Source organism: Anomalospiza imberbis, chromosome 16, assembly GCF_031753505.1.
Source record: "Anomalospiza imberbis isolate Cuckoo-Finch-1a 21T00152 chromosome 16, ASM3175350v1, whole genome shotgun sequence".
NCBI classification, from domain to species: Eukaryota; Metazoa; Chordata; class Aves; order Passeriformes; family Viduidae; genus Anomalospiza; species Anomalospiza imberbis.
The window spans coordinates 656,584-678,482 of NC_089696.1; the positions used below are offsets into that span (position 1 = coordinate 656,584).

Consider the following 21,899-nt stretch of genomic DNA (forward strand, 5'->3'; position numbering starts at 1 on the left):
ACTTTCTGGACTACTACTTTGGGCCATCACTGCCATTTTAAAGTATTTCGTGTGCTATGAAGATCACACCTCCCTCATTCCAAGTGCTTGGCAGTACCACTGAACTTTAATTTTTGACGATGCTGGTGGACTGCAACTGGTCTTACAGTGAACTTACCTATACAGCTGAAGCAGTTGTTGCCAGTGTTGTCCATTGATGGCTGGCAAACAAGATTAAATAGATGTTTTACACTAGAGACCTAATAAGGAGGCTGTCATTTCACATCTAATATGTTCTTCTTCTCTACAGCTATGAAAAGTCAGATACACACAGGTTTGAGGTACCTCGAATGCTCTCTGAAGACTTACAAGCCCTGGAGAACTACATCAACAAGAGGAAAGACAAGTCAGTGTTATGCTTGTTCCTTCTACATGGGGCTGTCAGGTCTGACATACAATTTGTGGTGAATGCGAGGATGACAGAGTGTGAATCTTCTCAATCTTATTCAACCCCTGCCTTATCCACTACGACCCTCCAACAGCTTTTCAGGTTTATGCTGTACTTGCATAAGAACTGCCACATTGGTTATCCAGGCTGACTTCCTGTATAGTGCAGATCTTGGGAGTGTCACACTTGGGGTGGGGTAAACCATGAACACACTAAGAAGTGTGTTCAGTCTTTAGTTCAAGCTCTCTCGGAGTGAAAACCAGCATCTGTCAGTTCTCATCGCTGCAGTTAATATTGTTGCTTTTCCAGGAGCCTGTGGAAGTGGTGGGCACAGTATTTGGAGAGCCAGTCAGACATGGAGTCTGCATTAAAATACTATGCACTGGCTCAGGATTATTTTTCCCTAGTCCGTGTTCACTGCTTTCAAGGCAACATTGAGAAGGTAAGGCAGCCTGCTTCCACCTGCTTCCAGAGTTCTCGTTCCTGGGAGGAGCATGGACATGAAGTAAAGCTGTACAATTCTCTCTGCAGGCTGCTGAAATAGCAAATGAAACGGGGAATGGGGCAGCCTCCTATCACCTGGCACGCCAGTATGAGAGTCAGGAGGACATCAAGCAGGCCGTGCACTTCTACAGCCGGGCCCAGGCATTCAACAACGCCATCCGCTTGTGCAAGGTACGCGGAGAGGCACAGTGTGCCCACACCAGCACGGGGTTCTGCCCTTTGGCAGAATAAGGTGTTTGTGCCTGTTCTGTCCCATAAGAGACTGCCTGCTCTTGAACAGCCCATGATGAAGCTGCTCCTGGTTTCTGCTGACCTCTTCTACCAAAGGTGGATCAATAAAACCTTGGTGGTTTGGAAATGTATTTTCTTAAACAGCTCATCAGAAACTCCCTGAAAGAAATAATCATAATCGAAGCTGAAAATCACTTGGGTTGTAGAGGTTTTACACAGAAGGGGGTGAGAGTTTAATACTATGGGACAGCATAAAGACACAGGCTTGCCAGAAGCTGGAATTATGAAATTTTTGTGTGCACACCCAGAGCCAAACCTTTTGCTTTTGAACAGGCGAATAATTTAAATGATCAGCTGATGAACCTGGCTCTCCTGAGCTCACCAGAAGACATGATAGAGGCAGCCTGCTATTATGAGGAAAAGGGGGATCAAATGGACAGAGCTGTTATGTTATACCACAAGGTAAATGTTTTTTAGTAAAAACTCATAAACTTTACACTGAAGCAGTTCCTGCAGCAGAGGAATGTTAAATCAGCTGTGGTGCTTACTATGTCCTGCTTATTAGTATTTTTTTCACGGTGAGTAATGCTTTATTAAGCCAGGGTGCCCTGTGAACTGGCTCTGTAGTGCTCATTCTAGTCTTTGAAGCCTCATTCCTAATTTTGCAGGCAGGACACTTCTCCAAAGCCCTGGAGCTGGCCTTCGCCACGCAGCAGTTCGGGGCCCTACAGCTTATTGCTGAGGACCTAGATGAGAAATCTGACCCAGCTCTGCTTGCCCGCTGCTCCGGGTTCTTCATTGAACATGCTCAGTATGAGAAGGCAATGGAGCTGCTGCTCACAGCCAAGAAGGTGAGCTGAGCCCTCTGGTCCCCTCTGCACAGGTAGAGGAGCACAACAGCTGTGTACCTGCACACAGCCATTCATCTGTGCAGATAAACAGATACAAGAGACACTTGTAAAGTTCCAAGATTCCTCCTAAGCCAGCGATTCAGAGGCACTGGCAGCTCAGCCTTGCCAAAATGCTGGGTACCAGACCAGTCTGTGCTCACTCCTCTTTAACAAACTCCTATGGCTGGCTTTCTTCTACACTTTGCAAGGGTACCATAGCCCTTTTCTGGACTACAAACTTATGTATAGCCTACTCAGAAATTGTTCCAATATGGGAAGTACCAAAATACTTAGCAAAATCTTTTAATTTATTTGTATTTGCTGAAAATGTTACTATTGATCATGCCTAACAAACCTGACTTGTATGTCTCTGAAAATCTCATGTTCAGAGTCAAAATGGCTGAATCTTTAGTGGCACACTTGTGTGAGAGCAATGTTGACATGGAAGAACAAACATGCTCTTCTTAGCAAACAAATGCTAAGTGTGTGCCTGAACAGGGGCTGATGTTGAGACACATGTCTACAGCCCAGTTTTCCAGACAGAGCATCCTCAGCTACCTGTGTTTCTAGCTGATTTCTGTAGGTTACACCACAAGCAAACACGAGTTATCACGGTAGTGCTTGCAACATCTCATTGCTCTCTTGCTCCCATCAGTACCACGACGCTCTGCGGCTCTGCCTGGAACAGAACCTGACCATCACCGAGGAGCTGGCCGAGAAGATGACAGTCTCCAAGGAGTCCCAGGATGTCTCTGAGGAGTCCCGGAGGGAGCTGCTGGAGCAAATTGCCGACTGCTGCATGAGACAAGGCAACTACCACATTGCCACCAAGAAATACACACAAGCAGGAAACAAGTTAAAGGTCAGCCTGGATAGCCTCAAAACAAGGGTGTTTTGAAAAATAAACCTTGAAGCAGACTTCCTACGGTAGCTACCCAGGTGAAACTTCTGAGCCATCTTGATTGCATTTTTGCATTCACAATATTTTCCCTCTCTCCCTCTGTGCCACTCTTTCCCTTGCCAGGCTATGAGGGCATTGCTGAAATCTGGAGATACTGAGAAAATTATCTTCTTTGCGGGAGTTTCCAGACAGAGAGAAATTTATATTATGGCAGCCAACTACCTGCAGTCACTGGATTGGCGTAAGGATGCCAAGATTATTGCAAATATCATCAGCTTCTACACCAAAGGAGGGGCCCTTGACCTACTGGCAGGTTTCTATGATGCATGTGCTCAGGTACTGCCCTTTCTCTGACTGCTGAAGGTGTTTGGTTTATTGGCTCTGGAGCAAGACTATCTCCTTTCTCCTCTTGCAGGTAGAAATTGATGAGTATCAGAACTATGAAAAAGCCCACAGAGCACTGACAGAAGCATACAAGTGCCTTTCCAAAGCAAAGGCCAGAAGCCCTGTGGAACAGGAAAGCAAACTTGGTCACCTGCAGAGCAGGATTAGTCTGATTAAACGGTTCATACATGCTCAGAGGTGAGCTGCAGCATGGATAGCACAGAAACTGACAGAAATATCATACTAGAATAGAAGTTGTAACAGCACCTAAAGTTTAATAAATAATTTGCAGCTTTCTGAAAAAAAAAAAAAAAAAAAAAAAAAGCTGCCGATACATTTTTTCAGCAGGGAGACCATAATGTAATTTTAAAAGTGCATTTAAAATGTTGCATTATAGATAGAAAGGTAACCTGAAAGAGAAGGATATGGACCAAGGGAGGTGTAGCCAGAAAGGTGATTATCATAAAATCACAGAATCACTGACTGGTTTGGTTGGGGAAGGGACTTTAAAGCCCATCTTGTTCCAAAAGCCTGCCGTAGGCAGGGACACCTTCCACTACCCCATGTTATTCTAAGCCACTTCCAACCTGGCCTTGAACACTTCCAGGGATGGGGCAGCCACAGCTTCTCTGGGCACCCTGTGCCAGGGCATCCCCACCCTCCCAGGGAATGATTCCTTCCCAATATCCCATCCATCCCTGCCCTCTGGCAGGGGGAAGCCATTCTCCCTTGTCCTGTCCCTCAAGGTCCTTGTCCCAAGTCCCTCTCCAGCTCTCCTGGAGCCCCTTTAGGCCCTGGAAGAGGCTCTAAGGTCTCCCTGGAGCCTTCTCTCCAGATGAACACGCCCAGCTCTCCCAGCCTGGGTCCAGAGGGGCTCCAGCCCTTGGAACACCTTCATGGCCTCCTCTGGACTTGCTCCATATCCTGCCTGTGCTGGTACCCCAGGGCTGGAGGGAACTCTGCAGGTGGGGGGTCTCATCTGAGCAGGACGGGGCAAAATCTCCACCTCCCTTGCTGCCCACACAGGCCAATCAGCCCCAGGACAAGGTGGTTTCTGGGTTTTGTCTGGGCTACTGTCATGAAACTTAATGCAATAAAAGCTCTTCCCTGTCTTTGGCTGGATAAGCTGAATGCTCTCCCTGGGCTGTGACACTTCCCTTTTCCCCTTTCCTAGAGTTTACCCTGAAGACACTGAAGAAGCAGTCAGGCAATGTGAACTGCTCCTGGCTGAACAGGACTTTGATAAAGCCATCCGGCATGGCGATGTCCTGGGATTTTTGGTTCAGCATTATGCACAAGTGGAGGAATTCCATACAGTAAGTGAAGTCTAAATTCTTCTAATCTACAGAAACCATATTGTCCACCTGTGCAGCTTGGTGGAACGTGGCTCACACACAGGAAGATACTCCATGGTAGGAGTCTACATGTGCAGCAGGGTGAGGCACAGCTCAGGAACCTCTATTTTTCATTCTTTGGGAGAAGAGAAGAGGAAATCTCACAGGACACAGAGCGTAAATGGTGGTAGATTCTTAACCATTCCCAAGAATTCAATGAGAACAGAGGGGTATGTCAGGGTGTGTGCCTCAGCAATGCCACCACACTGTTTGCTACCTGGCCAGAGAAGAAAACTGTAAAATGGCAGTCATTTGAGGAAAGAGTGAATTGCTCCTTCAGGGCAGATGTGCCACACACCCCCTGAACAGGTCCAGTGCCTGCTGCTCCAATGAAACATGAGGGTCCAAGTGCGAGTTCCTCCAGCTGTGCTGATGAACTTCACTTCTAATGTGTAAAGTAAAAGAAATGGTTTACTGGGGCCCCTTGTGGCAGTGCTCCCTCTGACAATGATCTCTGCATTCCTTTAGGCTTATCGCTACCTGGAAGAGATGCAGAAAAGAATTCCAGCCTTGAACCTGAGCTACTATGTGTCCCCACAGACCATGGAGGCCGTGCACCGAGGAGCTGGTGTTCCCATGAGCCGAGCCCTGGCCCCAGCACACTCTGGCCATGGCAGCATGGACAACAGGGAGGAGGAAGAAGTGGCTGATGAACTAGAAGACCCCTGACAATGAGCATTTACCAAATGCAAAGCTGACTTTATTATCAGCTCATTTCTTCCATCCTCATTAGGGGGCCCAGATCAGTCACGTGCTGTTCCCACACAGCTTTTTGGTTATTACCAAGAAATGTATTTTTCCTGCTTGACTGTACAAGCAACAGTATTAGAGTTAATGTGTTAGGGTTAATATGTTCTCTCAAGCACAGCATACAGTAGTTCACATGTACATCCTGTTAGAAAGCTGATTTTAGTATTTTAATAAATTTGAGGCAGAAAAAACCAGTAAGAACTGCATATTGTAACTTCACTTTTTTCTCAGTACAGAAGAGATTAATAACTGAGGTGGAAACTGTGAGTTGCCTTTCAAGTACAACTGTGATCTGCTAAGTTGCAGATCTGTGATTCCTTAGAAATGAGACATTCTGAAAACAATCCCCATCCCATTTGGGTAGGAGCTTGGTTAAAAGTCAAACTACCCACTCCTGCAGGCTGAAGGCAGAGTTTCCCCAAAAAAAGCTTCTGTGTTTAAATACATCAGAGGGTCATGTGGGGTAGAGCAACTCCTTACAGACATCTGGGGTAAAACTCAGAGTCACAGAATGCCTGGGTTGGAAGGGATCCTGGATGCCCCCAGTCCAATCCCTGCTCAAGACGGGTCACTCGGAGCGAGTGGAGTTTCTTTCTTACTTTGAAGCTCCTTCTCTTGCAGTTACATCAAGCCACTCTGTACTAGTCAGATTTTTGGAGGTCAATTTCTTCCCTGGCACAAGCAGGACTGAGAGAAGTGAAGCTCAACGTAAGAACCAAGGTTCTGCTCACCTCTCTGCCAAGGAGTAGCTACCAGGTCACTCACATTTCTTACCAACTAGCCCTTACACTTAGAATGATTTTTCTTTTTCATGTTTTGTGACTTGCTTCAAAACTTGGGGTGAACACGAAGTTTCTAAATTGCTTTCAGGGAAGAAGGTTTGGGGAGATTTTAAGGTCAAAATCTGAACATTATTTATTCTTTAGTAGAAACTTACTTCTGTACTAAGATTATACAAAAATAATTCCCTGTCTTATTCCTTCCTAACCACAGCCTAGCTCTTGCTCAGGCTGTTGAAGTCTGGCACACTTTCAGCACTTCAGTGCAGCTATCCAGTGCTTGCATCCCATCAGCCGTGCCATTCCTTCCACCCCCTCCAGCAGCAGACCAACAGCTGGTTCCCCAAACTCCAGCTTCTCAGGGACGTGGGAGCCTTCGTAAGGGGCAGGTCATAGTGGCAAGTGGCCCTCCCCAGCCCTCCTGTTTTTCTGACAAGAAGGCTCTGTGAGATCTTCCCTGTATTTTTAGCTGAGTGCTCAGACCTGCCAAGGCTATAAATAGCTGGGGTGGGGGCTGGGGGCGCGGGAGGATGGCAGCGCTCGCCTACCTTCCTGCATCTGTACACGCTGTACCGGATACCCAGAGCTCACTCAATTGGCCTCCACTACAAAGTCCAGATGTCAAGTCAGGCTCGCTGGCTTACAGCTCAGCACCCTTCCCCCTTCTTCCTCTCCTCCAGCCAGGTGACTGCTAAAGAGGCCCCAGCAGTGCCCAAATACGTCCAGCTGGCAAGAGCACAAGGTAAAGGTCATTTCTGTTACCCTTCAGCTAAGAAGGAACAGCTTCAAGTTTATTTTTCAGGTTCTCCATTAGCAGCAAGTTTTGCAGGGCCAGCCTTCTGCAGTCCCCATCAGGGTCTTTCTCCATCACATCTGCAAAAGAAGCAGCCACTGTTAATTGGAGAATGGGAAAAAGTGCCTGCAACACTGCTCACTGTTTTACTGACAATCACAGAACTAGACAACAGCATTTGCACCTACAGCTGGGCTGGACATCGGGACTTGCAGGTACTGCATTAGGCCAGAAGGCAGAGATGCACAAACTTGATCGTGTAAAGCAGCATCAGCCAAGCCCTGACTGCCACATGGGGTAGTGCTCCAGTCTTGTAGGAGAAACAGTCAGTTAGTCTGAAACAGTGTAGAAACTGTCTGACCTTGGATCCCATGGGATAATCTTCATGCCAGAATTTGTATTTGTCACCTTGAGCTACACAAAAGCTTTGTACAGCTGAACTACAAGCGTGAATGAAGTCTGCAGCTAGAAATCCACTTTCTCCAAAGTCTCAAGTCTCCACTCTGCCATTCTTGCAATCTAAAATAGTCAGTGCTCCTTCCTGAATTTGGGTCATGATGCCAATGGGGAAAGGAGACAGGCCCCAAGGTTCAGCATATTCTCCACTCTGAGAGACCAATCTTCTGATAAAAGTGTTCCACACTTCCCACAGCACCTAAGGGCAGCATGAGGCTGTTCCCAGCAGCTGTTATTCCAGGGGCCCTTAATGGGCTTGCAAAGTAACAACCAGGATGCATGCAGGATGTCTGAGCAGGGGAGCCTGGAAGAGCAGGGAGCCTGTGTGAGGATATCCTGTACGCACGAGTAGTGTGTTGGGAGCCCGGCACTGTCAGCCCAAACACATGACTCATGTCACTGGAGCACAGCTATTTATAATCTAGGGAGAGCTGCACCCTGGTGCTTCCAAACTCCCTCTGCAGAAGACAAAAAGGAAGGTTACAAGGCAGATTGGAACAAGCTCAAAAGCTCAGAATGCTGTTAGTGCTGTTTCTGTTCCACGAGCACGGACCTGGCACTGTTGGCACTGCATGGGAGGCACAAGGCACCAGAGTGTCCGGTTGGTCCTGACATAAACCTCACTTACTCATGACATAGCTGCAGAGCACTTGCAAGGGGTGGGGAATTCCCTCAAAGGCAGCTGCTGAGGAATCAAAGGGACCATTTCCTAGAAGCATTTAGGTATTCCCTCTCTCCCCCGGGAAGGATCAGGCTGCTCAACAGCAAGTCCAGCATGGCAACTAAGGGTAAAGATGGACAAGTTCCAAAGTGGATTCTTGCCTCTCTCCGTAACTGGTATGTCCCAAAGCATCCAGTAAGCAGACAGTGCCAGGGCTGCAGCCAACAGGTTGAAGGGCCAACAGTCAGTCATAGGACACACTACAGCAGTTTGCAGTGGTCCAGATGGAACAACACACTGAAAGAGGTCTGTGGATTTCTATTAAGCACTTCATGTATAACATTTCCTATCCCACTGTTCATCACTACCTACATGAGAAGCATGAGAAGATGCTTCTATCTTGGTCATCATCTTCCTCCTCCCCAAAATAACTCACTGAAAACAGATTACGCAAAGTCTCATGCTGGAAATACATTCCTGAAAGGCTTCACTTGGTAACAGCAGTGTTAAATGAGGAGACAAGCAGATTCCTGAGAGCACATAGTGTCATGGGAAAAGTGAAGTCTTCAGCCCCACATGGCAGCTCTCTTCCGTTCAAAGGGCACAGAGCACCCCAACCTGCCAGGATCAGAGGCCAGCTGGGTCAGTTTTTCTTCCTGCTTTCTCTCTGTGGGAAGCGACTCACTGACAGTGAGTGAAGGAAACCAGACCAGGGAATCACAAGAATCACCCTCACAGCACAGTGAAGGCTTCAACATTAGTTGCTCTTTTCCCTCCAGCTCACTGCAGTACCTGAGCACTGATCTGTGCAGCTCCAGCCTGCCAGAACCCACAGACACAGCTTGTGTTGATGTAAGGTGTGCTGGGTACAGCATTTAAAGTAATTTGCTGTCTTTTGTAGCTTTTTCTTTCCATCGACAATAGGAAACTAGAGACTAAGCCATGCCCCTCCTCCTCCTGTTTTTAGCTCTAACAACGCCGCCCTCTTGAGCACACGGTGTAAACAGGCTGTGCAAGCTTTGTGTGTTCCTGCTGGCCAAAGTCACTGCCTGGGTGTAACAGGCAACATGACAACACTTCCTGCAGCTTCATGAGGTGGGTGGTTGGCTGCTCAGGTGGAGAGAGGGGGCACAGACTATCTTTGGGGATTTTTCTGGGTGGCCTGTTGCACACAGTCACAGCTCGTAATGCCATGCCCAGTTCTTGGCTTATGCCTCAGGTACCCCAGTGCTGCATCCCTACAGCACACGTGGTGCTCTACTTGCTGATCATGCAGATCTCTGGTACACAATGCCAGGACATCACTGCTGCCATCACAATTAAAGAAATGCTGCACAAAGACCACGCCACTAACCAGAAAAGCACTGCTGTACCCCACCAGGTCTTACCTCCCAGCCAGGACTGAGTCTCCAACAGCTCTTCTGTCATGTCTGCCAGAATCTGTTCCGTAGGGACACTGAGGAGCAGGGAGGAGATACAGGACAAAAGGCCCTGGCGCACGTACCTGTGGACAAGGACTGAACTGGTAATGCAGGTTTATGCTCTGCATTGATTTCCTCACCTCAGGGGCTCTCCAGTTTCAAATGGCATGACAACTTTTGCCATATTCCTGCTACTTAGTGGTGTAATCTTGCAGTGTGTCCCACATACAGAGCCCCTGTCATGCTGTGCACAGGAGTCTAGCACAATTCAGAGTCCTGGACACATCTGAGAGCAAAACAGAAATTGGATGTTTACAGACTTTTGGCTACATGTCTTAATTGCTTTCCAAGACTAAATGCTGGAATTGTATCTAAAGTTTTCTAAGCTCCCCAAGTAAACACAGATGAAACTACCACATGGACAGGTAGTCAGGAAATTAGTCAACCTTTCTATAGGTAATGGCTGTACTGCCACACTGGAAGACACCAGCAAAGTTCATATGTTGGGCTGGCATTAAACACAGTCATAAGAACACACAGCTGGAGGAGAGCACAAAGTAAATGAATTAAGTCACTAACACTCTGAGCCAGATGCTCCTCTTGGACAAAGACAAACCATGACTGGAGGCTGGCTCACAGCTGATCTTTAAACATGAGAGCATACAACTACAGTAACTCACGAGTCTGTGTGGAAACGCAGTGCCCAAACAAATTCCAGCAGTGCCTTTCCCATTGCTGTCGCTGCCTGCAAGAGAGGATTGTGACAGTGTGGTGTTATATTTTAGTTAAATGGTATGCTCTGTCTCACCCCTTGAAAATGTACGGTTTATTCCAAGCCTGTGCTCCTCCCCTGCAGTATCCTGTGTCTGTAATCCCACTGGCCCGATCTGTTCCGCACCCACTTTGAATCTCCCTGTTCAGTGTGCCGGGGGGACGGGGTGCACTTTCTCTTCCCCGGCTCTCCTGGCGGGTGCTCTCTCAGCCCCTCTCTCCCCCTCTCCTTTCCCCCTCACTCCCCCTTCCCACTTCAGAAACCATGCTGCCTTCTGGAGGTAGGACCCCCAATAAACCCTCATCTAATGAGCACCCTCAGAAGCCGTGTGGAGTCTCCTTGCCTGCCTGCTGCCACCAGCAAACTCACAGCTTAGGGGGCCCCCCGGGGACACCCCCGGGTCCCCCCCGCCCCGAAATGCACCGTGACAGTGACAGCACCACTGAACATCATCCATACTGCCCTGTAGAGCTGGGCCTCAAGACATACTGCTCATCGAATCACAGCATGTCCTGAGCTGGAAGGAACACACAAGGGTCACGAATCCAACTCCTGCCCTGCACAGGACACCCCAACAATCCCATCATGAGCCTGGAAGTGTTGTCCAAATGCATGAACAAAGGTTTTGTTAAGATTAGGTACAACTGAATCTGGTTTACAGATGTAAAAACTTTGGCAGTGAAGTGAAATAATGTGTCCAATTCCCCCAAGAAGTTGACAAGAAGCAAATGATGGTGCAGGATAGTGCAGAGGTGGCTTGAATCCCATGTCTCTTTTCCAACCAGCCCATTCACAACTTCTCAGCCACAACTCCAACTTGCTGCCAGTCTCAGTGCAGCAGGCCCTGGAGCACATGGCTAATCCAGAAGGCATCTCAAGTTCCCAGGCTGGAAGTCACCCCTGCCCTCTGCCCTTCCTTACCACAGTGTTGACAGCCAAGTACATCAGGACTGCTAAAGTGTGGACCAGTCTTCCAAGGACTAAGTGATCTTCTCCCAGAAGATCAAATGTTGTTAAAGGCCTGCAAGTACAAGACATAGAGTTGTGTAGCAGTGAGAAGGCTGATCAGTGCCTCTTTGGAACAGTCAGGAGGGTTATGCAGGGGGAATTGTTCCCAAAAGCCTGAATCCCTACAACAACAGTCATTATACAGACACTACCAGGTTAATAAAGATCAGAGCTGTTTGCTCCCATCTTTTCTCCCAGACCAGTATCTCGCAGAGCAATATCCTCTACTCGAACAGCAGGTATCACACATTCTACCAACAAGCTTTACCTGCAGAGACCTATAGGCAAAACCTGCCCCTACTGCCACACCATTACAACTGGTATTACAATAATCTTGAAACTGATTAAACTGATTATTCAGCCTTCCTTAGGTTTGCAAAGACTTAAGGGACTGACAATAAACTGTGTCCTCTGTCCTATACTGTGACCTCAAAGACCAGTGCAGGTGATAGGCCAAACCAGAGACAGAGATAACTTTGGTTCAAGATTGGAGTCTGAGCTCTGTGGTTTGTGTGAACCTCCCACAGCAGAGGCTCAGCCAAGACAGCTGGTGTGGTGCTGCCAGAATTACTTGTCTCTGTACCTGCTGATGGATCTTCACTTCTGCAGGGTCCTGCATACTCCTGTCCCACAAGACTTCAAATGTTAAGTCAAAGAGACCACAACCCTCTCCTCCCCAAGCTTTATGAAGGACCCAAGTATCAGTGTGGTGTCACTGGGCTCCTGCACAGCTCCTGGGGTGTAGCCTGCTGCTTTGAGGCAAGCAGGACAAGCAGAAAGGTTCCCTCTGGCAGTTGCCATGTCCACATCCCACATCCTAAGGTGTTCACACTCACCTGTCAAAGTGCTGAATCAATGGGAAAAAGAAATACCCAGCAACAGAATTGAACTCGTTTGGGTGGGAAGCCAGTTCCACACGAGACTGACCCTGTCCAAGAGAAAAATGAAGTCTAGGCACAAGAAACAGCATCCAGCTCTTCCACTTCACTGGACACTGTCAAGACTACAGATTCCTTGCAGCCAGCCCACTGTCAACTACTGTTTGCACACCTATGGCTACCAGTTTCCCGACTGGATTGCTCACTTCCCACTTCGGATCTTCTTCATATCTAAACATTTCAGTACAATATGCCTCAGTACTGCTCAGTTAGATATAAGGAACAAGAACACGCAAGGAATATAGGAGTTTTGGAAGGCAAACTCTCCAGGCTGAACCACAGGGGAATTCTGGAAACTAGGAAACTGGCATCAGTTTATCTCCCTGGAAAATAGGAAGGCTGAGACAGTGTACTCCAGAGGCAGCTAGTCTGATGGAGGCCTGGGGATTGTGAGGTGAAGTCACAGCTCCTTGCAGTGGCCACACAAGCTCAGAACAATCACAGAACAACAATTATCCCTCAAAGCCAAGTAAGGAATTTCAGGTTTATCTTCCTCTCCCTGCTAGACAGGGGAAGTCCAAACTTTTTTGGATTGGATCCACTTCCACACAGGTATTTTACTCTTTCCAGACAGAGCTTACAGTAACTCCAAGTGTCCCTATTTCTGGTGGATTTTACATTAGTTTGCCTCTGGCCTCACCGTATCAAATCTCCGAGTCTTGCTTTTGATCCTCTCATCAACAATTCTTCTCCAGCCCTTAGAGCTGTCACTTCCTGGAAGGAGCTGGATAGAAGGCTTTTGGACACCAGAATGCTTGTTCTTCCCATGAAATTTGGGACAGGACAGTTCCTGAGCTGCCAAAACCAATACCTAGATAAAAGAGCGAGAGGTTCCATTAAAAATGGGTAACTCCTAGGGAACAACAAAAGTGTTACCTGCATCCAAACTGACAGGAGCAACAAGGCAGAAAGGCACAACAGATTTAGAGTGAAGAACAGCAGAAAATTGACCTCCAACAGCCACCTGGCTCTGAGGTACTGACTAAGCACTAGGTCACTTAGCCCTGAAACAGAGTGGTGGCTCCTCCTTGAGACACAAGTGTGGAAGGAGTCACAGACAGATCACTGTCCTTCAGAAAGGGAAGATAAAATAGACTGATGATGTGAGAGTAAACAGTGGCTTTTCCCAGGCAAATGCTCAACACATGCTCTGCATTCTGCGGGGAGGGATCTCTGTGTGATGGAGTGTAGCAGGGTTAGGAACAAGAGGGGAATGCCAGACACAAATAGTAATATAAGAGATTCCGATGCCTCTGCCTTCTCCCATGAGGAATAAAAGGTAATCAATCCCATTACACCTCAGCACTGGTGCAACAGACAGAAAGAAAGTGGGAAGTGAGAGCACTCACATCAAGGATGTCCATGCGCTGACGGAGACTGTAGTTCAGAGAGTAGAACTGGGAGGTCAAGTACTTTGCAACCTGTACAGAAAAATCAGGGTACAATGAACACAGACCCATGCTACAAACAGCCTTCCCCTTAACTCTAAAAGCATTTAATTTCACGGGTTCTGCTTCCTGTTAGGTAACAGCAAGCCTCCGAGAGAAAGGAAGAAACACACAGTGTAAATGGGAAATTCAGACACTTCCACTTCTAGATTCTCCTAAAAAATCTAAATGACAGATGAGACTGCATCATTCTTCTCTCCCTCCTACGCAGAGGTACCCAAACAACCACCACAGCAGCTAGGAGACCTCACTGTGGCCTTTCAGTACTTAAAGAACATTATAGGGAAGATGGACGGTGGCTTTTTACTGGGACCTGGCTAGCATGAAGGATAAAGATGTTAAACTAGCAGAGAATAGATCCAGATTGGATATTAGGAAGGAATTCTTCCCTGTGATGGTGCTGAGGCCCTGGCACAGGGTGCCCAGAGAAGCTGTGGCTGCCCCTGGATCCCTGCAACTGTTCAAGGCCAGGCTGAATGGGACTTGGGGCAACCTGGGACAGAGGAAGGTGTCCCTGCCAATGGCAGGGGGTTGGAATGACATGAGCTTTAAAGATCCTTTCCCACCCAAACTACTCTGCGATTCCCTGATTACAGTCACCAGTCAGGTCTTTCTCTGTATAAGCCCTTTGTGCCTCAGCTTCCCTTTATGTGAAACCCTTCAGAACAACAGTCCTTATCTGATCTGCCTTGTCAGGTACACTCAAACCAAGAGCCTCCAAACAGTTCCTCTGTTTGACAGGGTGTTCTTTTTCTCACTGGTTCAGACATTCCTTGCAGATTCTTCAGGACCATAAATGTTGTTAGACCTGAACTACCTGTTCTACCACACAGACAGCTCCCTCTATCAAATGAGAAAGAGACTTCAGCTGCTTCAATTTTTGCCTGTGCTTCAACTGGAAAAAGGAAGATAGTGGGAGGAACTCACAGGTATTGGGTCTGTGGTTAAAACAGCTACTTGAGCTCTTTGACAGAGCTCCACAAAGCCTTCAGTGCAGGTCTTCTCCTCCAGATGCAATAATATTTTTGCCAGCTCCACACTAACCTGCTCAAAGTACAAAAAGAAGAATCAAAACCCTGATGGTGTTAGAGTTTTTTCCTCATAGGAATTATGGACCACTTCTGATGGTCAAACAAAGACAAGGAGGTATTCTGTTTCGGCAACATGTCCATTCCTTAGGAGGGACAGAAAACACATTAAGCCAAATGCCATCAGACTTATTTCCCAAAACCCTGAAGAGATCCTCCACCTGTCAATTCTCTGTCCACATTTCACTTGGACTGTTTTGGAGAAGTAGTAGCATCATGACATTGAATGAATTGTCACTGTAATGGATGGGTTAAAGGGTACAGTACCACAGCCCTTCTCTTTCTCAGCTGGTGTCTCTGTCACTTTCAGGTGCTCACCAGCAGGTAGTGGCAAGCACTCTTCGCACAGTGACCTTGTCCCAGGTTCCTCTCCCCTGAGCTTTTTATCTTGACCAGTACAATCCAATTACTCCCTCCACAAGACATTATGCTTGTACAAACATTAGGGAAAGTGCATTTGATTTTGCCTCCGTTTTCGTTGGGGAATAACAATTAAATTGAATTTCAAATCAAAATCCAAAATGGCTGCTCTGTAATCTCCTTTTTTAGTGTTTTTCCTGCCCAGCACAAAGCATGGAGCTTCCTCACACTAGCAAGAACTACTTGTAGGATGTTTCATTTTGAGCACTGGAGATGGCAGGGTGCTGCCAGCACTTTTGCTGCTTCTCTGTTCCCCTGTGCTATATCACTTCACCTTCAAGGCAACTATTTCCATCTACTTCCAAGTTGAAAGCTTGTGAATGTGTACCTTTAAGCCAGTTACATACGAGCCAGGCCTTCTGCTCCACTGGCATGTTTAGTCTCCTCATGACAGCAAAGGGATAGGCCCTCTGGCAATACAGCCCTCTTGTAACCTAGATCATATTACTTCACCTCTCTTGTTGCTGCTGGATTCCTCCGAACCAAGCTCTCAAGTGCCTTGACTGTAGCTTCCCATTTGTCCACATCTTCAGATCTTGATCCAGTCAGAACTGAAATCAAAGGACAAACAAAAGTTATTAACAGAATGCCTGTGTTTGGGTATATACCCAAACTTCCTTCTGCCAATCATTTGACTTGGGACAGACACTCAGCATGACCAGCATTAGGAACTAAACTGAAATTACTCAAGAATTCTATAGTTTCTTCAAATTAGATCAGAAAAAGTAAACCTATGCAAGAGTTCACTCTCCCAAGCTCAGTAAGAAACAGATAAAGACTCAGCCCAAAATCTCCTACCTTCAATACAGTCGCGGATATACATAGGAGCCTTAATTTTTAGCTCTTTATCCTCAGACATGTCATAAGGAATGAGGTCATCATCACTGTAAAAGAATTAAAGGCAGGGGTTAGTTTATGGGGTGCAGATGTTCTTGCTTTACCCACACAGCCAGACAAAGAGAAAGAACCAGCACATACACTGTCATAACCACATCACTCCTGTAATCACTCAGCAGCACTGCTGAAGCCTGGCCTGAGATGGATCCTTGGGAGTTCTAGGGAAAGAGCAGTTCTGTGACCAGATCTGGAACTGGATATCCTGGTCAGGTACAGGATACAGATGACCAAGAGACTAGAAACTGACTCTTGAGATTTCATTATAGATTTATATATATATATATATATATATATATATACGTACGTTTATTTATATATATATATATATATATATATATTTCTTCATATAGTGACAGAATAAAGCAGGTCCACTATCAAAATGGGTAAATACATCCACAATTTCCAGGAAATATATATCTAAGTCAAACAGAACAAATACAGTGGTTGCACACAATACAGTCCTTGCCTAATTTATTGACTAGTGCAATTTCCTACACAAAGCCCTTCTCTGCTGCAAACCACTCAGCTGAACAAGGTCAGAAATCACAACAATTGCCAGGAAATGCAGGTACTGACAGATCCTTTTCCCCCACTTCTGCCATTTATTTTCCATTTCCTCCCTGTTTGTTGCCCATACCTGTCAAGCTCAGCATCTGACTCCTCATCTGGCATCACAGGGGCTGCTGTATAGGATTTCTCATTACTCTCTGGTACCAATGGCAGTGCAGCACCTGCTTTCTCACTCCTGCTGTGAGGAACAAGAAATTTTAAAATGGACACAGTAGTAGTTCTTACAAGGATGAAACTACCCACCCTACCAACCCTTGCTGCCTAAATAGAACAGAGGAATTTTTCCTGCTGCAGTTTCACACCCAGCTTGGCTGACAAAAAGAACAAAGTACTGGAAAGGAGAATGGAGTAAGGGGAGAAAAGAAGCAGAATCTTCTAACAGAAGAGCAATGGGTAAAAAAAATTAAACTGGTTAGTTTGCTGTGTTCCCCTGCACAATACCTGTGACTGCTAAGGAAATACTCCAATAACCAACCACATTGACTTGCACCAGATTTGAAACTGTGAACAAAACTGAACTGAGAGTAGGTTTAGACTGGCTATTAGGAAGAAATTCTTCCCTGTGATGGTGCTGAGGCCCTGGCACAGGGTGCCCAGAGAAGCTGTGGCTGCCCCTGGATCCCTGCAACTGTTCAAGGCCAGGCTGGACAGGGCTGGCAGCAACCTGGTCTTGACAGAAGGTGTCCCTGCCCATGGCAGGATGTGGAATGGAATGGACTTTAACGTCTCTTTCAACCCAAACCATTCCGTGACTCTTCAAAATGAGAAAAAACCATTTTTAACAATTGCTAGGTCTTGCACAGGGTGAATACAATAATTGAGAATATTTTTTCTGTCTCTACCTATTTCGGTGGACTTTGGCATTGTCCTTTCATCTCTCTGATTCTCAAAACCAGTTTCTAACAGCTGGCTATGCTGATCATGCCCCTAAAATGGGAGCAATAAATCTTTTGTACTTCCCTGGAGTGCTGGACAGCTTCATCTGCTAATAACATAAAGTGCTTCACTCCTCTGCTAATCAAAAAGTGCTTCAAAGAGCCTCAGTAGATGCTCTGGAAGTTAAGAGCACTGAAGAGCCAGTCTTTAGAGTGACAGATGCAGCAGATTTTTGTCATGGGTGAATGGGCTGGGGGCATACAACACAAATACCGTTTTTCCAAGAAGCAAACAGAAATGTCCATTTGACTGTACCAAAGGGTACACAAGACTACTACATCACAGTTTCACCACATGCAGCTATCAACAGACAATTTTAATACACACTACCAATTGAATTATGAATGTAACTAAATCACACTGTAAGAAGGTGGTGCATTATGATGTTTAAGAATACATAAAACATCTTGAATACTGTATATGGTGTGTAATGAGAAAAAGGCATGGAGAAGGGCAAAAAGACATCATGAATAGTAGCAACAACTTACTCATCATCTGGAAGGCTGGGGACAACACAGAATGATGGAGTCTGCACCAGAAGAGACTTCAATTCTCTTGTTTCATCGTCCTCTTCATACTAGACATTCAGAATAACAGTTGCTGCACTCTATTACTTACTGCAAATATGCCCAGCATTCAACATTTCAGCCTTGTAGTGCACATGGACTAAATCATGAGCAGATGAACTCTCACCAATCCTGTTTCAATCTCTGTGCTGACAGCAGCAGGCAGCTGTAATCTTTGTCCTTATATTTCAAAGTAGTACCTGATGACAACTTTTCTGAATGTTATTTCTGTATTTCAAACATCTAATAAATGGCAATGTGACAGGAAGAATGTGGCAGGCTTCTAAAGAATTAATGTGATTTATTCAGATAAGTCACGTAAATTCTACTGGAAAGAGCAGAGCAAATATCTCCATGTCAGTCTTGAAAATCCCAGCTCAGAACAGGTCTTCCCACCATGTCAGGGACTGAATGCTCACCACTGCTTTAGGTTTGAAGCTCCTTCTCAACTCCCACAAATCAGATTCTGATTCTCTCATGCAGTAAGATAAACCTGAATTACCAAGTTTATCCTAACCTCTGCCAGTAGATTGCACTCCTGAGGTACCTCTCAACCACCTGACCATTACATACGATTCTTTTTTTGTAAATAGATTCTCTCTTTTTGAAGATGTGACTGCCTCTCCTTATTTCCAGATAAAAAGTGCTATAATGCCCTGGATCATCTGGTTTAAAGCTTTTACTTCCTCTAAGCCTAGCACACCAGTCATAAGTTTCAGTGAAATCTTCACCTCAAACTTCAGGATGGGCCCCTCAGTGTTTATGTTCAAGCTGATGCTCTCTGCCACCACCATGCCCAGACGCCGTAGTTGTGGCAGACTGCTCTCCAAGTGGCATTTCACACCCTCCATCATGCTTGTCAGAAGCTCTGAAACAAACAACCAGCAAACAGTGCATGTTTGAAATTCTGAAACAGTGGCAGAAACACCCATCTTTATGTGCTTCCCTGAGGGCAGCTTTGCCCACTCACCACACAATAATGGATAGAAAGGGACCCCGAACAGTGGCTTCCCTCCCTGCAGTGTCAGTGATGCCCTCCAGCACCAGCACAGCAAACCCACACCCTTCCACGGGGGTATAAAGTCAACAAAACATTACAATATATTCTAAATTTGCAATATTTTGATTTTCACGGAAACAAAAAAGGATGGTAAGTCAAGCCAATCTTTAATTTGGTTTTAGAGCATTTCAGAGTCACTTAAATAAATGTTATGTTTTGAGGACATTAAAAGTTCTGACCACTACAATCACATAGAGACAGATATTTGCCTATCTTTGGATAAGCTCAAACAGGCAGATAACACAAGTATTTCTCAGCCCTCAGGGAATACTGGTTGCCAGCTTCACCAGGCAGGCTTACTGCTGTTTGACTGACCTCCTTCATCTCAGAAAGCTTATCTTTCCAACAGCTGTCAGTCAAAAAACTGGCTATAAAACTACAGAACTTGGAATATGTATCAGGTCGCTTATTCACTTAAAGAACAATTAATTCTAGAATGAAACAGACGAGCAAGTCTTGAAGTGAACCTTCACACCCCCTGTAAGTCACCCCCTGTTAGTCCCCCTGCCTAAGTAATTCTAGGCATTTTACAGATTTTTTTTTAAATTTCAACAGAAACAGAGATGTTAGGCCAGGACCCCAGCATGCTCACTGTGTGAGCAAAGAACTGGAGGTCCATGCCAGTGACTAACCTTCTCACCTCACACTGAGGAATGCCCATGGACTGTCAGACACCAAGCTAACAGCTTTTTACCCCCACTCACCTTCCCTGCCTCTCCGGAACTGCACCTGTGCTCCAAGCTTAAGCCTATAAATTACAAATCACACCGTTCCTCTCACTAGTCCCAGAGTCAGTCCTTGTTTTCCTGTGACAAAACTTCAGGGTTTTTAAACCACAACTCAGGTAAGAACCTTAAGGCAAAGACAGACCTTCTTCAATTCCAGAACTTAAAGTTATGCACTTGGAACTCTATCATATCAATGCTAAAGAGGACTCCAGCAGGTTATCATCTCATTTGCCAAGGTGAATATGGGACAATTCTGCTTATCCACAGATCAAAACAAGATATTTTTCTACACGTAGTAAGACACGCTGCTAAACAAATCTAAGCCCCGCTTCTCACATAGCCTCACCTTGTCTGCAGCTGTCAATTTCAGCCTCCTTCAGGTGGGAGAGGCAGATGAGGATGGCCTTGCTAATGTACAGCTGCTGCTCAGCTGGGGAGTGTTTCACAGCACTGCTGCTGCTCCAGGTCTCCAACAGCTCCTGCAGCACCTACACCAGAGAACTCAGGTTGGCCTGAAATGGATCTTTTCTATACAGAGGTCATTTTTGAAGCGTATTTTTACTCTCCCTACAAAGAGGGGAAAAAAAACCCAAATTTTGTATTTCAGGGCCCAAAACGTACTGTGTTTGACCACCCAAGAACTGCACTTTCATTTAAGATATTATTAAATATAATGGGTTTTAAAATTTAAAAGCGATATTTATTTCTCCTTAATAAATATTATATGCAAAGCAATATGTATTATTATCAAAAAACAGTAAGATATTATAAGGTTTTATCTGTGTTTAGTCCAATTTTAGAAAACTGCCAGTCCTTCCAGATCATTTTAGAACATGTAAACAGTGGGGAAAAAAAACTGACAAAATGGTAGGGATTTCCAGATATACAGATTTCATAAAAGTTTCACCACACCTCTGACTTGGAGAGGCAGAATATCTGCCATCCCCAGTGAGGAAAATGTGCATAAGAGAGATTCTGAAACATCAACCATTTGGTAAACAGACAACTGTCCACCAATTTGATCCCTTGTTGCCATGTGCCCAGCCACATAAACTGGGTGACTGAGGAAGCTGAGAAGGACAGAGGACATGGGACATCTGTCAGAACCCAAGCCTCACTAGTTTTGTTACTTGGAAGACAATTTACCAATTAAATATGAAAAATTAATGCCAACAGTGCAGAAAGCTTTGATTCATTTATCACAGCTCACTTGTGATATAGCTGGGCTTCCTCACTCTCATGAACAGCAACCAGAAAGTCTGAGAGAAGAACCAAAATTCTGTACCCCCAGACACACAGAGAACAGAATGTTCCCCATCAGACACCTCATCAGCGACTCAGTGAACCTTACTCTGAGCAACAAGGTGCGCCGGACGCTATCCAGGGACAGGTAGCCAAGGAGGTTCTGCAGCACTGCTGTCTGCAAGGAAAACCACAACTCCTGCTTCAACTGCTCATAAAGCTGTCATCCAGCAATGACAAGTGTCTGGTTTGATTTGCTACATTAAACTTCATTCTAAGGGACTGGTTGACAACAGTCAGAGACAGAAAAGTAAACGAATTTTAAAAAACAAGCAAGCACACATATGCAGTTGCTGATGAAATACATGGAAAACCATGACAGAAATACAGTGCCATGTTTTACCAACAAAACCAGCACAGTCCCAGGCAAACATAGAACTCATGAAGTCTACAGAACATCTCTCACAACAGCATCACAAACCACAGTACAGTTCCTAACATCCCATGACAAACTTAGGTACACAGGAAAAAACCCAATGGTACTTGTCTCATATCTTTAATCTAATTCTTATCCCTGAGGGTCGATCCTGGATGTTGCAATCTCCTCTTTCAGATTCTAAAATAATTTAATGCCT

At 45.7% G+C, this 21,899-nt stretch overlaps 2 protein-coding genes and 1 long non-coding RNA gene across 8 annotated transcripts in view; 1 reads left to right on the plus strand and 2 right to left on the minus strand.

The window, feature by feature from the left end:
• Nucleotides 1–6,897, plus strand: part of IFT140 (intraflagellar transport 140) — an 87,750-nt gene extending 80,853 nt beyond the window's left edge. For both annotated transcript variants that reach the window (XM_068206403.1, XM_068206402.1), the window contains exons 21-30: nt 290–385; nt 737–869; nt 959–1,102; nt 1,496–1,624; nt 1,831–2,013; nt 2,708–2,914; nt 3,077–3,289; nt 3,369–3,535; nt 4,512–4,653; nt 5,200–6,897. In XM_068206403.1, the coding sequence (XP_068062504.1) occupies nt 290–385; nt 737–869; nt 959–1,102; nt 1,496–1,624; nt 1,831–2,013; nt 2,708–2,914; nt 3,077–3,289; nt 3,369–3,535; nt 4,512–4,653; nt 5,200–5,400 (1,615 nt within the window). In that variant the 3' untranslated portion in view covers nt 5,401–6,897. The remainder of the gene's footprint in view (nt 1–289; nt 386–736; nt 870–958; nt 1,103–1,495; nt 1,625–1,830; nt 2,014–2,707; nt 2,915–3,076; nt 3,290–3,368; nt 3,536–4,511; nt 4,654–5,199) is intronic.
• Nucleotides 1–21,899, minus strand: part of LOC137483399 (transmembrane protein 204-like) — a 63,702-nt gene that overhangs the window by 38,381 nt on the left and 3,422 nt on the right. For 2 of the 5 annotated variants that reach the window (XR_011004456.1, XM_068206411.1), the window contains exons 6-20: nt 21,374–21,442; nt 20,369–20,510; nt 18,966–19,102; nt 18,157–18,245; nt 16,800–16,910; nt 16,064–16,149; nt 15,719–15,816; nt 14,685–14,801; nt 13,659–13,730; nt 12,950–13,120; nt 12,208–12,299; nt 11,285–11,384; nt 10,272–10,336; nt 9,559–9,674; nt 7,023–7,133 (exon numbers count right to left, since the gene is read on the minus strand). Coding sequence is in view for 4 of the 5 variants with exons in the window: in XM_068206411.1 (XP_068062512.1) it covers nt 7,030–7,133; nt 9,559–9,674; nt 10,272–10,336; nt 11,285–11,384; nt 12,208–12,299; nt 12,950–13,120; nt 13,659–13,730; nt 14,685–14,801; nt 15,719–15,816; nt 16,064–16,149; nt 16,800–16,910; nt 18,157–18,245; nt 18,966–19,102; nt 20,369–20,510; nt 21,374–21,442 (1,569 nt within the window). In the remaining variant the exon portion in view is untranslated. Of the gene's footprint in view, nt 1–5,408; nt 7,134–9,558; nt 9,675–10,271; nt 10,337–11,284; nt 11,385–12,207; nt 12,300–12,949; nt 13,121–13,658; nt 13,731–14,684; nt 14,802–15,718; nt 15,817–16,063; nt 16,150–16,799; nt 16,911–18,156; nt 18,246–18,965; nt 19,103–20,368; nt 20,511–21,373; nt 21,443–21,899 lie in introns of those variants that run through there. The other 3 variants (XM_068206412.1, XM_068206410.1, XM_068206413.1) reach the window with 3 other exon arrangements.
• LOC137483401 (uncharacterized) lies at nt 7,371–9,552 on the minus strand. The gene is made up of 2 exons (XR_011004458.1): nt 9,000–9,552; nt 7,371–8,943 (listed from the first exon to the last, which is right to left on the minus strand). It is a non-coding gene; the product is annotated as an uncharacterized lncRNA (long non-coding RNA).